This window comes from Oryzias latipes, chromosome 17, assembly GCF_053564925.1.
Source record: "Oryzias latipes strain Hd-rR chromosome 17, Olatipes_Hd-rR_3.1".
Classification (NCBI taxonomy): domain Eukaryota; kingdom Metazoa; phylum Chordata; class Actinopteri; order Beloniformes; family Adrianichthyidae; genus Oryzias; species Oryzias latipes.
In genome coordinates, this window is record NC_136253.1 from 33,982,707 (window position 1) to 34,000,884 (window position 18,178).

Consider the following 18,178-nt stretch of genomic DNA (forward strand, 5'->3'; position numbering starts at 1 on the left):
TAATATCTAAGGAAACGTTTGTGTACTTTGTTAAAATTCAACATTGCTGAATTACTGTGAGCAGTGTGTTTTTGTTACAACACAGTCATTAGATTTGCATGTAAACTAAAATTCTGCCACTATTCACGACAAAGGGACTTGTGAAGAAGACATCTTTATTCAAATGACGCCTGTTTTGTTTTGGGATTTGAATCACAAGTTGGATTTTTTTTCCCATTAAGAAATGAATAAGCTTAAAATATGTCTTGAACATGAGCTGCTATCAAAGTTTGACTCAGCAGCTCCTAAACCGACTACGTGAACTTGAAATTAGGTCACTGTCGCTTCGTTTGGAGAGGCGTCCCCGTCGTCTGAATGGAGAGTCACTGCTTTTACGCAGCAGCAGATGTGCTGCAGCAGTTCTCCTCTCCTCCGCTCTCCTCTCCACTCCTCAAGTTTGCAGCTCACGGGGAGAATCGCGGATCTGATCCAGCTCTACTCGGCAACTGGAAGATCAAACAAGAGGAATCCGGTTTTGCCCAAACATCACCGATTGGATCAATGATGGACATGTCCAGTGGGCTCAAAGGTCGACATGAGAAAGTCACGTTCCTCGTCCTGTATCTCCAGCTGTGGTCCAGCCCAATGGTGAGTGGCGTTTCCCTTCACATAAACACGTTTCCTGTAGAATCCAAGTGCTAAAGGCGCGTCAAACTGGACTAAAAGTTCTCCCTTTTGACCCCCCCTCCCTTAAAGTCGCGCCTTGTTTCTAACGAGGCACCGATCTCCTTTATTCTCAATGACCTCTCAGCTCTAATTCTGTTAACATTTTCATCCCGGCTGTCCTTCACTGGCTATTTTGGGCATGCACCACACATGGGCAGAAAATAACCCGTCATCATTATGCTGTTGACACTAATTAGCAGTTTTCCATCCACCTGCATCCTTCAAGGCTGTGATCAATCAAAGACGGGATCAGCGGGATCAACGAGTGGATTCGTGGGGCTGGGGGAGTTTGATTGCTTTGCGCGTGATTTTGCCAAAGATATTCTGACAAAAGCCAACTTCTCATCAGGCTGCAGCTATTTTTAGGAACTGGATGTCAACAAGCTCACCCTCAAACGTTTGTAGTTTTTATTATTAGTATTTTTGGAATAAAGGAGTTTGAATCCCCTTTTCTCTCCATCGCGGCACACATTTACGCACAAGCTGCTGCAGGAGGAACAGCCTCACGCGGAGGAGGCTGCACAAGTCTGATGCATGTTTGCATTATATTTACAGGGAAAAGCAATCCATCCGGATTGCGCCATCATCTCCCAGCACCTGAGGGCTCGAGAGGTTTGCAGTCAGAGGAGGAGGATCGAGGTGCAAAACCAAAGCGACCACAGCGGTGAGTCCGCGCGTGCTGCCCCTGCTGCGTCTCAGTTACGCACTAATGCAGCCTCAATGAAGCTACAATACTCTCATCTGGATGCGTGAAAGCACATTTACATACATAAATTTGCTAATATGCCCTCTGGAATGATAAAGAATGGGGGCATTTTAAATCAAATAAATTGAAATGAAACTCATTTTGGACAAACGTCATTTTAAATGGTTTATGTGTCCTGTACTGTGCTTAATAGGTCTATTTATGCTTGAGAGTAATATTAATTGAATTATTCAAACTTATTAGCCTTAATTTGATGTATGTGTCGTTTTTAGTTTAAATTTTTGTTTTTATTGCTTGAAATAAACCATTTCCAAATCTGAAATTAGGATATTTTCAATGCAAATACGTTTTCACCAATCCAGCAGTTGACCATTAGGGTTTTTCAGACTATCATTCAACAAATTTATATGTTTTATTTGACACGTTTTTACTTTTTTAAAAATTATTTTTTAGCTTTTTCTGTAATAATATCACTCTCTTAGACAGGAAAAATATAGTTTAATGAATCTTTAAAACCGGCAGTAAGGCAAAAATATTTGCGGATAATTTCATAAAACAAAAACAAAAAAGATATTTTAAAGATCACGTAAAAATGGGTTAGAGGTTTCACTTTACTGTGCACTGTTCCACTTAAATCAACTAAAACCAGTTTTGTTCACTTCAGAACATTGATTGTTTTCTTCAAGCAGCATTTTAACTGACATCCTGATGTTCTAATGAACAAACTGCTTAAAAACTAGCTGAGTTTCTTGTAAAATTAGTTTGCTGAACAACAAAAAGGCTCAGTTTGTGAATTTTTTGTGGTTTTACTCTCACTTTTAGTGGATTTGTCATCATGTATGAAAAGCTAAACACAGTTGTTTTGATCATGGTTGGGTTTTTAGTGACCCTTAAGACATAAATTGACAAAATGTCAGTCAAAGTTTTGAGAAATGACTGTGTTTTTGCATATTTTCTGCACGATTCTCATAGACATGCAGTGAAACCTGCTTGTCCTTCACATCAGACACATAGATGTCGTCGAAAAAAGGGGAAAATCTGACATTTCAGGCTGAAATGTCTCCAAAACAACCCGTCTTTTTTATTTTATTTTTTATCTTTATTAGAAATTCTTCTCCAACAACAACAACAACAAGGTGCGATCAGATCCCCGCTGGGAGAGTGTGGGGACTTGAACATTTCCAGACTAATTTGATATTAACGAATGCTGAAGCTGCTTAGCACTCAGGTAAAAAGCTGTCATCCCGGTGCCACGGTGCAGATAAATTACTGTTGATTAATTTGGCTGTCGAAGTCTAGGCGTGTTTAGACGGCGATGCCAGCAGTGCAGGTCATGTGTGATCACGCAGAGCAGGAAACTCATGTGGGGCTTCTCAAATTATACCTATCAGTGACTCTTGTTTGTAATTAGCTCCATTGAATCCCCTTTGATTCATAAAAATGCATCCCCTTTTAGTGGCTAAACGAAAATTCCGGATTGGACATGGGAAGTCTAGAACGGGTTAATGTAGACGGTGAGTGTGTAATTAATGAAAACATGCCTCTGTTCTCTTCTAAGCAAAGCTCACATTGTCTTTGTCTCAAAGTCATTTCCTACATGTAGGAAAACCTTGTTAATCTTAAATGAGGTGACTGACATTCAAGTGCAAAGTGTAGCTTTCCCCAGAGCCAACCAGAGCCCAGGAATAGAGACAGTGGAGTGGAGGGAAGAAAGTAATCAGAAAGATACGTTTGAACTGAATAATCACCTTCTTGACAAGTCATTTCAGGTAATCTCTGAAGGTTTTGTCACGCAGGGAATGGGAGATTTTTTCTTTTTTTTCCCTCCCGAGATGTCGAAGGTTTCATGTAGTTTTGAACTTGAAGATGTCAGTCCAAAAGAAGCTTGTATGAACTTCCATAATTTATGAGTTTTGCTGTTTTTCTGAAGGAGACGGGAAGCTGAAGTGTGCTGAAAAGCTTGCATGACTCCAATTCCGGATTGTGAGTTTGAAAAACATTTTTTTAGGTGTAAACTCCAACACTTCACAAACCATACAAGGTTCATTTAGAGGAAAAAACAAAGTTTAATCCTTTTAAAATGCAAATAAAGATTGGATGGCTCACAAACCGCTGGGTAAAGATTTGATGTTAATAAGGCAACAAATTTAGATGTAATATTCAGGCATTGCTATAAGACTATATTACACAAAAGGCTGTATATTCAGATATGACAAGCATCACTTGTCATTTTGGAAAATAGAGTTTACATGTAGCTATACATTATTTTTTATACGATTGAAATGTGTTTAATTTCTCAGCTAGATCTGCTTTGTCTGTCAGCCAAACTTTTCCTCTTTTTATTTACGTTACTTCGTTAAAAAAAAGTTCCTGAAGTCTTGAAGACGATCAAAAACCACAAAAAAGAGAAAATTTACACTCTGACTTTCTGCACACAAGCTTAACAGGTAGATAATTAAGAGTTAGATCTTCTCATTTACTTTTACGAACTGCTTCACTTAATTCCACTTAATTCACCATCAACTTGAACAGAAATTAGATGGAAGAATATTTCTACTGATATATGTCTAGTAAGGTTTATTTATTAACTTATCTGGTTATTTATATCTGTTTCAGTTTTGATTGATTTTGTTCCTTTAACATTTTTAACTCCAATGTTTTCCTCCACGTCATTGATTGGGCCTTCTTAGTGGACAAGAACGCTGCAGTGGGATCTCCCGTGTTTGGCTTTTTGTTTGGATCTGGGGGTCCTGTGGTAGCGTATTCTGTGTACTTGGGTGGAGGGTAACTGGTGTGGACAGGTCCCAAAATTATAATTTCCCCACTTCAGTGCAAAGCCAGATTTCTATTTTGCATCAAATGAGTAGAAGAAGATGGATGGATGGATGGATGGATGGATGGATGGATGGATGATGGATGGATAATGGATGGATGGATGGATGGAAGATGGATCGATGGATGGATGGATGGATAATGGATGGATGGATGGATGGATGTAGGGATGGATGGATGGACGATGGATGATGGATGGATGGATGATGGATGGATGGATGATGGATGGATGATGGATGGATGATAGATGGGTGATGGATGGAGGATGAATGTAGGGATGGATGGATGGCTAAACGATAGATGGATGGATGGATGGATAATGGATGGGTGATGGATGGATGGATGGATGGATGGATGGATGATGGATGGATAATGGATGGATGGATGGATGGAAGATGGATCGATGGATGGATGGATGGATAATGGATGGATGGATGGATGGATGTAGGGATGGATGGATGGACGATGGATGATGGATGGATGGATGATGGATGGATGGATGATGGATGGATGATGGATGGATGATAGATGGGTGATGGATGGAGGATGAATGTAGGGATGGATGGATGGCTAAACGATAGATGGATGGATGGATGGATGATGGATGGGTGATGGATGGATGGATGATGGATTGGTGGATGGATGATTGATGGATGGATGATTGATGGATAAATGAATGGATGGACCATGGATGTATAAATGGATGGATGGATGCATGGATGAATGGATGGATGGATAAATGGATGGACAATGGATAGATGGATGAATGAATGAATGAATGAATGGATGGATGGATGGATGGATGGACGATGGATGGATGGATGGATAAATGGATAAATTGATGGGTGATGGATGATGAATGAATGGATGATGGATGGATGATCAATGGACGATGGATGATGGATGGATGGATGGATGGATGGATAAATGGATGAATGGATGGATGATGGATGGATGAATGGATGATGGATGGATGGATGGATGGATAAATGGATGAATGGATGGATGATGGATGGATGAATGGATGGATGGCTGGGCGATAGATGGATGGATGATGGATGGATTCATGGATGGATGGATGATGGATGGATGATAGATGGGTGATGGATGGATGATGAATGTAGGGATGGATGGATGGCTAAACGATAGATGGGTGGATGGATGGATGGATGATGGATGGGTGATGGATGGATGATAAATGGGTGATGGATGGAAGATGAATGTAGGGATGGATGGATGGCTAAACGATAGATGGATGGATGGATGGATGATGGATGGGTGATGGATGGATGGATGGATGATGGATTGGTGGATGGATGATTGATGGATGGATGATTGATGGATAGATGAATGGATGGACCATGGATGTATAAATGGATGGATGGATGCATGGATGAATGGATGGATGGATAAATGGATGGACAATGGATAGATGGATGAATGAATGAATGAATGAATGGATGGATGGATGGATGGATGGACGATGGATGGATGGATGGATAAATGGATAAATTGATGGGTGATGGATGATGAATGAATGGATGATGGATGGATGATGAATGGACGATGGATGATGGATGGATGGATGGATGGATAAATGGATGAATGGATGGATGATGGATGGATGAATGGATGATGGATGGATGGATGGATGGATAAATGGATGAATGGATGGATGATGGATGGATGAATGGATGGATGGCTGGGCGATAGATGGATGGATGATGGATGGATTCATGGATGGATGGATGATGGATGGATGATAGATGGGTGATGGATGGATGATGAATGTAGGGATGGATGGATGGCTAAACGATAGATGGATGGATGGATGGATGAATGTAGGGATGGGTGATGGATGGATGATACATGGGTGATGGATGGAGGATGAATGTAGGGATGGATGGATGGCTAAACGATAGATGGATGGATGGATGGATGATGGATGGGTGATGGATGGATGGATGATGGATTGGTGGATGGATGATTGATGGATAGATGAATGGATGGACCATGGATGTATAAATGGATGGATGGATGATGGATGAATGGATGGATGGATAAATGGATAGACAATGGATAGATGGATGAATGAATGAATGAATGAATGAATGAATGAATGAATGAATGAATGAATGAATGAATGAATGGATGGATGGATGGATGGACGATGGATGGATGGATGGATAAATGGATGAATTGATGGGTGATGGATGATGAATGAATGGATGATGGATGGATGATGAATGGACGATGGATGATGGATGGATGGATGGATGGATAAATGGATGAATGGATGGATGATGGATGGATGAATGGATGATGGATGGATGGATGGATACATGGATGAATGGATGGATGATGGATGGATGAATGGATGGATGGCTGGGCGATAAATGGATGGATGATGGATGGATGATGGATGGATTCATGGATGGATGGATGATGGATGGATGATAGATGGGTGATGGATGGATGATGAATGTAGGGATGGATGGATGGCTAAACGATTGATGGATGGATGGATGGATGGATGATGGATGGGTGATGGATGGATGGATGATGGATTGGTGGATGGATGGATGGCTGGGCGATAAATGGATGGATGATGGATGGATGATGGATGGATTCATGGATGGATGGATGATGGATGGATGATAGATGGGTGATGGATGGATGATGAATGTAGGGATGGATGGATGGCTAAACGATTGATGGATGGATGGATGGATGGATGATGGATGGGTGATGGATGGATGGATGATGGATTGGTGGATGGATGATTGATGGATGGATGAATGGATGGATGATGGATGGATGGATGGATAAATGGATGAATGGATGGATGATGGATGGATGGATGGATAAATGGATGAGTGGATGGATGATGGATGGATGGATGGATGGATGGATGGATGATGAATAGATGGACAATGGATGGATGGATGATGGATGGATGAATGGATGGATTGATGGATGGATGGATGATGGATGGATGGATGATGGATGGATTGATGGATGGGTGATGGATAGATGAATGGATGGATGATGAATAGATGGATGGACCATGGATGGATGGATGGATGGATGGACGATGGATGGATGGATGTTGAATGGACGATGGATGGATGGATGGATGGATAAATGGTTGAATGGATGGATGATGGATGGATGAATGGATGGATGATGAATGGACGATGGATGATGAATGGACGATGGATGAATGGAAGGATGATGGATGGATAAATGGATGATGGATGGATGGATGGATAAATGGATGAATGGATGGATGATGAATGTAGGGATGGATGGATGGCTAAACGATTGATGGATGGATGGATGGATGATGGATGGGTGATGGATGGATGGATGATGGATTGGTGGATGGATGATTGATGGATGGATGAATGGATGGATGATGGATGGATGGATGGATAAATGGATGAATGGATGGATGATGGATGGATGGATGGATAAATGGATGAATGGATGATGGATGGATGGATGGATGGATGGATGGATGGATGATGAATAGATGGACAATGGATGGATGGATGATGGATGGATGAATGGATGGATTGATGGATGGATGATGGATGGATGGATGATGGATGGATTGATGGATGGGTGATGAATGGATGGATGATGAATAGATGGATGGACCATGGATGGATGGATGGATGGATGGACGATGGATGAATGGATGTTGAATGGACCATGGATGGATGGATGGATGGATAAATGGTTGAATGGATGGATGATGGATGGATGAATGGATGGATGATGAATGGACGATGGATGATGAATGGACGATGGATGAATGGAAGGATGATGGATGGATAAATGGATGATGGATGGATGGATGGATGGATAAATGGATGAATGGATGGATGGATGGATAAATAGATGAATGGATGGATGATGGATGGATGGATGAATGATGGATGGATGGATGGATGAATGGATGGATGATGAATGGATGGATGATGAATAGATGGATGGACCATGGATGGATGGATGGATGGATGGACGATGGATGAATGGATGTTGAATGGACGATGGATGGATGGATGGATGGATAAATGGTTGAATGGATGGATGATGGATGGATGAATGGATGGATTGATGGATGGATGATGAATGGATGGATGATGAATAGATGGATGGACCATGGATGGATGGATGGATGGACGATGGATGAATGGATGTTGAATGGACGATGGATGGATGGATGGATGGATAAATGGTTGAATGGATGGATGATGGATGGATGAATGGATGGATGATGAATGGACGATGGATGATGAATGGACGATGGATGAATGGAAGGATGATGGATGGATAAATGGATGATGGATGGATGGATGGATGGATGGATAAATGGATGAATGGATGGATGGATAAATAGATGAATGGATGGATGATGGATGGATGGATGAATGATGGATGGATGGATGGATGAATGGATGGATGATGAATGGACAATGGATGATGGATGGATGTATGATGAATGAATGGTAGATGGATGGATGATGAATGGACGATGGATGATGAATGGATGGATGGCTGGACGATAGATGGATGGATGATGGATGGATTCATGGATGGATGGATGATGGATGGATGATAGATGGATGATGGATGATCGGTGCACATCCGTCGCGTGATGAGCATCTGCAAAAGTGGCAAAAAGAACTTTTGTTTGAATTCAGTTTCTTCAAAACTTGTACGTTTGAACTGTTACTCACTTCTGAGCCATTCTTACCTTTTCACTCCTTCATTAATTGGTTCATATTGACAATTTAAAACTGGGATAACACAATTTTTTCTTACAGTTTTACTGGTCAAATTTCAAATAATGTCTTGCAAAAACTGCATTCTTTAAACACCCTCTCAGATCAAAATCATGTTTTTGGTGTTTTTAACATGTCATTTTTCTGATGATGGACATAGATAGTAAAAAAAAAAGCATTTCTGAGTATTTTTTATTCAAATTGTTGTGAATCAGGTGGAGACAAAAAAAATGCAGTTTGAAAAAAACAACGTGTTTGTGACGTAGAAATACGCTGGGCTGAGCTCTCAGCAACAAGAAGGGTGAGGGGGCGGGGTTACTTGCCACTGATGGTCCCGCCCACAATTCAGAGGGGAATTTCTACAGGTGAACTCCTGCAGCTCTACAGGAACAATGTTTATTTTTGCTAGAGACTGCATCGCCGTAACTAAAAGACCACTTTGAAAATGGATCAAAGGATGATCAGAACGGGCTTTAAATGAACTTTGCATTAATATTGGGGATATGCATTTGCATATGTCTACATGTACATACATGAGTGCATGTGTATGCTTCTTTCGATTCTGATCTTTTGATTTTACAATCGATTTATGGCTAATTATCCTAAGTTAGAAACATTTATGTAAATATATAAATTTGCTTGTTTGTTTTTAAGTACCTTGGAATGAAACCAATTCCAAAAATTACAATTTTATTGTTAAAGTCTTATGCAAGAAATGGGAGCAATCTGACTTGTTCAATCAATCAATCAAGCCCCAAATCCAGATGACATCCCATCATTACTTTACACACAAAAAACATTTAAAAAAATCTTTAGAAACGACAGAAAAACACTTTGAATGGGTGTTTTTAAGTCAATTATCGCTTCAAAACAGTTTGAAAGGAGCTGGATGCATCTGTGAGTTCTTTAATTTAAATAAAGCTGAAGAAAGGATTTTCATGCACCTAATCTGAAACACAATGAATCAAACAACAATCAACACTAAGACAAACTTGCAATCCATCTTTACATTTGTAGAATCACGGGCAAACAGGGATGAGGGGAATCCACATCACAGCTTTTTTTTTTTCATGGAGGTAGTTTCCAGGCAGCGGTGGATGTGGATCAGAACACCCACCTTTATTGTTTGCTGCGTCGGCCCACGTACTGCCAGCGCGTTAAGACACGCTTCCTCCCATCACCGAGATCCGCTGTAGTCAACACCTCAGTGGCTGGATTAGATTTGTGCTGAAATGTTGGCACGCAATGCCAGCCTCCTCTTTCTGAATTAAGACCTTTGCTTCATTACAGGAAAACACTGTAATTCAGGTCTTCGTCGTGTCAGAAAACGCGCACGGCAAACTCCAGTGATGAAATCAGGCCTGCTCTTCTGGTGTTCGGCGCCGTTCATGATGCTGCAGCTGCACCTGTTCAGATGATGTGGCTAATGTATGTGCCTCCTATGAAAAGAGCCATTAATGTGCCTCTGCCGCCAGAAAGTCACTGAAAGCTGCTGTTGCTGCTCCTTTTAGGTCTTTTGTTGACATGAAACCAGTTTCTGTAAAGCTAGAGCTTAACCTACTCCGGCGTGTGCTTAGAAAGACGCTTCCTCCAGAGAAAAAAAAAAATTCAAATTTTTATTTAGAGATTCAGAGCTGACGTCAGAGAGTCACCAGAACGAAATCTGTAAATCATCCTGAGATTAAATACATGTAATTAATTTTTATCTCCAGCTGAACACATACACATTAACTGCAGGCTTATTACCACTTCCTTTGTTTTCCAAACCACTCTTTTCTGCCAGTTTTAAGCTTCTTATCGTTGTTTCCACAAAGGGCTTCTTCCATCACAAGACGCAGAGGTTTAACAAGCGTTGGCGACTTTGGCGCTAATTAATTTAGGCTCAGAGTTATTTCAAAAGAGGTGGGAGGTATTTTTTTCCTTTTGTTAAATTTGTCATTTGTGTGTACTAAAAGTCTTGTGTGTGAAGCCTGGAGCAGCGTTCTGTTACTGACCACCTTTAACACAGAGTAGTCGTCATTTAAGTCACATAAAGTCTCACCACCGTGTCCTCCAACTCAGATTTTCAGATACAGGCTTGTTATTTAATGAGGTATATATTTGTGAAGAGAGTGTTTAATTATTTCAATTCACAAAAATCAGATCTTTTTACACAGCAAAAACACAAAACCTCAAGTATTTTCATTTGGTTTCTAGTTTAAATACACTTAATTTAAGGCAAAACTAGTTTTTAATACAATGAAATTCCTTGTTCTAAGGTAATGCAATTCAAATATCCTGTTGAGTCATTACATCTTATTTAGTTAGTTATTTTTTTACTTTATAACTGTATTTCTAAGCAAAAGTTCCATTTGTAAACAGCGGTCTTGTCTCAAAACACAGACTCTTGATTTAAGGGAAACTGGACTCATAAGAGAGCAAATGCATTTAACAACATAGGATAAAAGTAAAAACACAACATCGACACAAAATTTTTTGTGATAAAATAATAATGAGCTTTATTGACTTAAATTGTCCATGCAGACCTAGAGTGCTGCTCAGTGACAGAATAGAAAGATACAAAGAAATGCCTATAAAGATGCTTTGTTCAAACAAAACATTTCTCAAATATTTCATAGAAAAAATGAATGAAAATATGGTGGGATAAAAGAAAAAGAGGGAACCTCTTCACTATATATTAAAAGCCCAGTTTAAAAAGTGGGTTTTAGGAGAGGACTTAGTGACATGAACTGAGTTTTAGAGCTGCTGCAGCAAAAGCAAAGGCATTTAAAACAAATGTAGCTTAAAATGTGGAATTCTAACCTGGAGGTGATTATGGTCTGGAAATAAGATTTGGACTAAAACCTAAAATGGAAAATTATTTGGGGAAAAACTGCACACCTACTTTTAAATGTATACAACTGTTTTTTTTTTAAACAATAAAAAATTATGTCAAATACATCTAAATTTGAGTCTTTATAGAAAGTTTTATTATCTTAAATCATCTTTAAAGAGCAAAACATCACAACCAAAGAATCTTACCAAGTTCTAATTGTTTCATTGGCAGATTTTTTCTCTTATAATAAGGGAAAAACATCAGTAACATCTCGTATTTAATGTTTTTTTTTTACATGTTTTATGCGTAAATATAACTTTTTTTTTCTTTGTCCTTCCAAAGGTCCTTCACGTTTACAACAATAAAAGCTTCTCTAAATGATTTTCAGGTTGTTGTTCTCTTGCTTTAAAGCATTTCCATTCATCATATTCCATCCAAACCGGGTCACCAAAACAAACAATTTGACAGTTTCCTGTGTGTCCCACCAAAATACATTTATTTTAAAGAGGGGTGTGGCTTTTTTTTAATCCTCATTAAGCTTTGGCTTAAAAAAAGAAATGGGATTTTTGTGTCGTGTGCACTTTTGTTGAGTAGATTTTAGTGGAAGCCTCTTCAGGGGCTCCTGAATGTCTAAAGTCTAAAGTCGAAGAATCGAAAACACAAATGGAGTCTGAGGTGACGAGCCGTCGTTGTGGTTTTGATAAGTCTTCAGGGCACCAGGATAATCTGTGCTAAATGTCGTGAAAACTCCCCGCAGTGGTTTTTGAGTTGATTTACCCCGAGTGAGACACAGAGGTGAAAACTGCATGACACGATAAAGTCGCCATGCGGACGGCAATGGTGCAACATGTGTTGGTGATGCTTTCACCTGCAGCATCACAGAACACAATTCAAAGCGACGGCCTTCAGCCGATTGGTCAGTTTTAACGGCCGTCTACCTCCTTCGCTTCACAAATATCCGCCTCATGGCCCCAGAAGTCGCTGAAGTGAATTACCCCGCCTTCAAGCCACCCGGTTCTAGTGAACCTGCCGACACATTTCAGAGAAAAGGTGAAGAATGGATTACATTTGTCCGTTTATCAGGGGGCTCCGAAAAAAAAAAATAATGCAGATTTTACTCCGACTGGTGTGTCTCAGCTAAATGTCAGCAGTTAATCTTTGAAGCCAAGTGTCTGCACAAACAAAACGCTATTATCTTTTCCTTATCTGTTGTGATTTACCCGTGGAAAAATCTAATTACAACGCAGACGCCACCAGACGCTGTGATTAGGAAAATGTGTTTTGTACACTCATGACGCAGAATGGAAGAAGTTCTGTGTAGCATAAAGCAATCTGATTAGCAGTACATGTTTGTTTATATCAAAAAGCTCACCCACTTTGTGATATATGAACATTTACAGTGGAGGACATCAGTTTGTTGATTTTGTGGCTTCTGTCATCCTTATGGTGAGAGATTAAAAAAAACAACACGAAATCGACTTTAAAGAATTTGTAAACATTTATTTGCATTTCATTGAGGGAAATAAGTATTTGAACCATCTTGCCGGAAAGACTGCAGTTTGTGGCAAAACTCTTAGCAGCAGCACAGAGGTCAGATGTTTCTTGTAGGATTCTGCATATTTCAAGAGGAACTTGGTCCTTTCTTCTTTTTAAATGACTTCTAAATCATTCAGATTTGATGGCTGTTGCTAAGCAACCCCGAGCTTCAGCTCTCTATAGGTTTTCCATAGGATTGAGGTCCAGAGACTGGCTGGGCCACTCCATGACCTTCCTGGTGGAGGAAGGAGGTTCTCACTCAGGATTTGATGGTACATGGCTCCGCCCATCCTCCCATCCACACAGGGAAGTAGCTCCATGCCGATCCATGTTGGTCTCATCTGACCACAGCACCTTCTCCCAATCTCTCTCTAAATCATGAAGATGTTCAAACTTCAGGCGGGCCTACACATCTGCCTTCTTAAGCGGAGGGGCCTTAGTGAGCTTTGAAAGATGTTAAACCATAAAATAAAGTATCACCAATGGTTTTCTCTGTGACCGTGGTTCCAGCTGCTTCAAAATCATCAACTAACTCTTGCCGTGTCGTTTTAGGCCGGTTTCTCTCTGTTCTCATGATCATGGAAACCCTACCAGGTCCGATCTGGTTTGAAGCCCCAGACCTGGAGGTGGATTGATGCTTATGTTCTTGTATTTTGGCCCAGTTGCACCAACAGTTGTCATGGTAACCTCCAGCTTATGGCTGATAGTTTTGTAGTCCAGTCCGGTCTGGTGCAGGTCCACAATCTTCTCCCTTCAATCTACTGAAAACTCTTTAGTCTTTCCCAAGTTGGAAAGTTTGGAGTCTGAGTGATGCACTGAATCTGTGGACAGGTGTCTGTTGTACAGGTGGTTAGTCCATTTCAGGTGCCTTTAATTCAGGTGACAGGTTGATTAGGAGATTGTAACCGGACTGTGTGAACCAGAAATCTATGGGGGATCAAATACATGTTTCCCTCAATGAAATGCAAATAAATGTTTATCAATTGATAGCTAAACATTGATTTCTCGATTTCTATCTCTCACTGTCCAAATGAACCGACCATTAGGATGACACACACACACACAAATGTTTTTGTTGCATAAAATGGCACAAACGGAGTCCGTAACAGATAATTGTTATCTCTAATCCTCCTCACAGAACTGCACCAGGAACCATCTTTTGTCAGGAGGAGTTAAGAAACGGATTACTGTGGACATCCTTCGTTAGGAGCTGTATCCTGCTTTCTCACACAAAAATACCACCTTAAACAATTTTACCCAGCCTGGTGGTTAGGGTTTCAAACTTCTTGGAGGAATCCACAATCCATTATTTTTCATTTTTACCCAAACACAGGGGACTCTTGGATGTCACAGATACAGAATCCAATTTCTAATTCTATTCTCAGCACCGTAGCCTCCGGTTTTTGAAAATATAACAAAGGATTCCTGTTCAAATTACAGAGTTGGTTTTTTAAGGCATGCTGGTGGTGTGCGTTTGGGCTTTATTGCATGAAAAAGTACAATTCTTAAGGCTTTCCTTTATTCAGCGTGAAATGAGTTTGGACAGTATCAGTTGAGAGGCCGGTAAAGCAAGCAAAAACTCGCGGATCATCCAATAATATCAAACTCCCACCCGGAGGTGTCTACGTGTCGGAGCTTTCGAGTGACAGATGCAGATAAAGGACAAAATAATATTTGAGAAAATATCACGTTAAGATGTGCGAAACGTGAAAAACAAAGCTTGCTAAGATGTGAAGGGTGGTGATTCTCTTTTCTGTCGTCTGTTTGATCATCTTTGTGCCTTTGTTAGCCGGCTGACCCCGCCGTCGCTCCTCCTCTTGTCCTTGCAGGATGTAGGACGGAGTGGGATGAGATCGGATGCTGGTTGAGAGCTGAAGTGGGGCAGGTGGTGAATCTGTCCTGTTCTGAAGTCTTCCAGCATTTCTCCAGCAATCAAGGTCGGTTCCTGAGGCAGGCGACGGAGCAGTTCTCGTTTCCATGGCGACGGAGGGAAACTTCCTGTTCATAAAGCATTCTTTGCCGTTGTCTGGTGCTAACTTTAATTATCCGTGTGATTTTTCAGAGCGGATCAGGGAGCCGCAAAAATCATTCACGTTTGTTTGTTTGCTAGTAAAGCTGTAGACTTCCTTGTTTCTTTGTTCCAGTGTTTTACCTCCACAAATATCCCTTCAAATTACAGACTGCTCATATTTCAAGCAGCAATTGCTGCTCTCCTGTTCTGTCAGCGTGATTGGATCGTAACGGCAATTCGAAGGTGAAGGTCAGGATCATTGTATGAGTTATGTCCCATCATCCTTCAGGAGGATGGAGAGTGCAGCTCATTTGGAATTACAGATCGGAGATTTGAGTCTCAGTTCAAAAGGCGAAATTCTCCTTGCCATGCTTAACGTTTTTAAGTAAACAAGCAGACTTCTGGGTAGCTCCTGGCTTTGCTATCTGCAGCACACACATGCTGATAACCGGTCCCACAGCTTTGCAGCGAGAGATCCAGCTGACAACCTTCCCCTGACACCTGCTGTTTCCAAATGGATGTTCAGCAGGACTTAAGCAGCCATGAAAGCGTCACATGTTCTCTGACTGACTGCAGCACTTAGGGAACAAAAAAGGGCCAAAGTCAGTAATGTCCAAAGGGCGTTTGGAGGATTTCAAGGACTCTCCCCCTCAGAACATTTCTAGAGCACTAAATGGTCGAATCAGCCGCAGCAAAGTAAGAAAGACAATTCAAAAGATAAAGGGCATTGTGTTCGCCTCATAGGCTGACCAAAGCAAAAGCTAAACAAACTATAAAGAGAGGTCATTTCACATTCCATCTACCCGGAGATTCAATATACTGATATTTTATGAAGCCTGAATCCTTTGGCGTCGGGACTGTCATCTGCCAACTGCAGACACAAAATAATAGTTTGTGTCTCCAGCTTAGAAGAGTTGGTTCAAATAAACCTACATTTTTCAATTAAAATTGACAAACCTGTAAACATTTATTGGGTTTGAGCTATCCTCACCGTCTGAAAAAACGATTTTTTTTCTTAGTTGCATCAAAAGTTTGCATGAAAGAGAAACCAAATTAGATTTTTTTTGTGTCTGGTTCCATCACTAAACTACTATTCTTTGCCCTTTTTTGTTGCCTCATTGTCAGGCTATGTGTTCAGGAACTGTAACGTGGAGGGATGGTCTGAAATGTATCCGCCTTATGAGGAGGCGTGTGATTTTAGTGACGATAATGAGTCGGAATCTGAGGTAAGAACACATTTTTTCGTATTTCAATACTTCTTTGTCACATTTATTTTTTTTTAAAACTCACTTGAATGAAATTTGTGTTTTGGGTGTTTTTAACATGTTCTTGTGGGATTTTTCTAATGATGCAGGATGTATAGAAAGATAATCAAGCTCAAAACAGCATTTCTGAATTTTTTTTTATTCAAATCACTGTGAATCAGGAGCAGACGAAAGAAATGCAGATTGAAAAAGATCGAATTTGTGACATAAAATGCCATAAAAAACAATAAATAGTTCTCAACGTGAGTTGTGGGTGGATGGTCCCGCCCACAACTCAGAGGTGAATTTCTAACAAACTCCCTCTGCTCTGCAGAAACTATGTCCTAGAAAGGTTTTGACTAAAAACGGCATAATAATGATTCAAAGACCACCGGGAATGCCTTTAAAAATAGATGATCAGAGAGGAACATTAAGAAAAAAGACGTTTTAGAAAGAAATCCTATCTATTTTTGTGGATTTTAAACCTCTTGTGAGTGTTTTAATGGGTTAACTCTGGTGTTTTGTTCTCTTTCTCGTGGACTTTCCCTCTCCAGACGAGTTACCTCTACACCTTCAGACAGGTGTACACTGTCGGCTACGCCACCTCGCTCATCTCCCTCATCACAGCCATCGTGGTGTTTGCAGCCTTCAGGTAAGCCCACAGCAGATGCATGCAGATTCAGAACAACGTGAGGGAAATTTCACAGCATGCTCGCTCTCACTAGAGTCTGAAAACCTAAAGGTGCACACAGAGAGGACTACAGTTTAAATCTGAAGCCTGGAGGCCACATGTTCACAGGAAACGGCCTGGAGGGTTACACAGCACAGGTTGATGAATTATTACACGCTGGAAAAAAATGTTTTCCACAGAAAATGTTGTTTATCATGAAATATGATCTATTTAGAAGGCGGTGTCCTGTGCTCTTCTTTATTTTTAAACGCAGGAAGTTCCACTGCACCAGAAACTACATCCACATCAACCTTTTCTCTTCGTTTGTCCTGAGAGCCAGCGCCGTGTTCGTTAAGGACGCCGTGTTGTTTGCAGATGAGACTTTGGACCACTGCTCCATTTCCACGGTGAGGCAAATGCTGACATCACAGATTTCAACGAAAGACTGGAAGTCAAAGCAAAATCTGAATTGGATCGTTTTTCCCATCAGTTTCTAATCATTTCTATAAAATTTTCTTGTTTTCTTTATCCCCATAATTTTTCAATTAAAATAAAACAACGTTTTATTTTCCTTAAATTACTTAACTTAGTGTCTCTTTCTTTGCTTCACTCCTGAGACTCTGAACTGCGGCAAACAGAGAACCGTCAACCTAAAGGGTAATTGTTCGCGACAGCTTGCAGCAGTCCTCACAAAGCTGAGACGAAGCAAATGTGCTGGAAAATATGACAATAATTGTCTTTTTTCTCTTGCCTGCTGCACAATAAAGATAAAAAAAAACAACAACAGAAAAATAAAGTTTTTTAACAGCAGCTTTACATGTTAAACAGGCCAAGAGGATATTGATTATTTAAGAATTAATTACCAA

General features: G+C 40.4%; 1 protein-coding gene across 1 annotated transcript in view; it reads left to right on the top strand.

Moving 5' to 3' along the window:
- Positions 1–305: 305 nt before the first annotated feature.
- Positions 306–18,178, top strand: part of LOC101159138 (vasoactive intestinal polypeptide receptor 1-like) — a 29,959-nt gene continuing 12,086 nt past the window's right edge. Inside the window, exons 1-6 of the mRNA XM_004079502.4 lie at positions 306–627; positions 1,261–1,369; positions 15,217–15,324; positions 16,524–16,624; positions 17,197–17,294; positions 17,587–17,719. Coding sequence (XP_004079550.3) covers positions 355–627; positions 1,261–1,369; positions 15,217–15,324; positions 16,524–16,624; positions 17,197–17,294; positions 17,587–17,719 — 822 coding nt within the window. The 5' untranslated portion in view covers positions 306–354. The remainder of the gene's footprint in view (positions 628–1,260; positions 1,370–15,216; positions 15,325–16,523; positions 16,625–17,196; positions 17,295–17,586; positions 17,720–18,178) is intronic.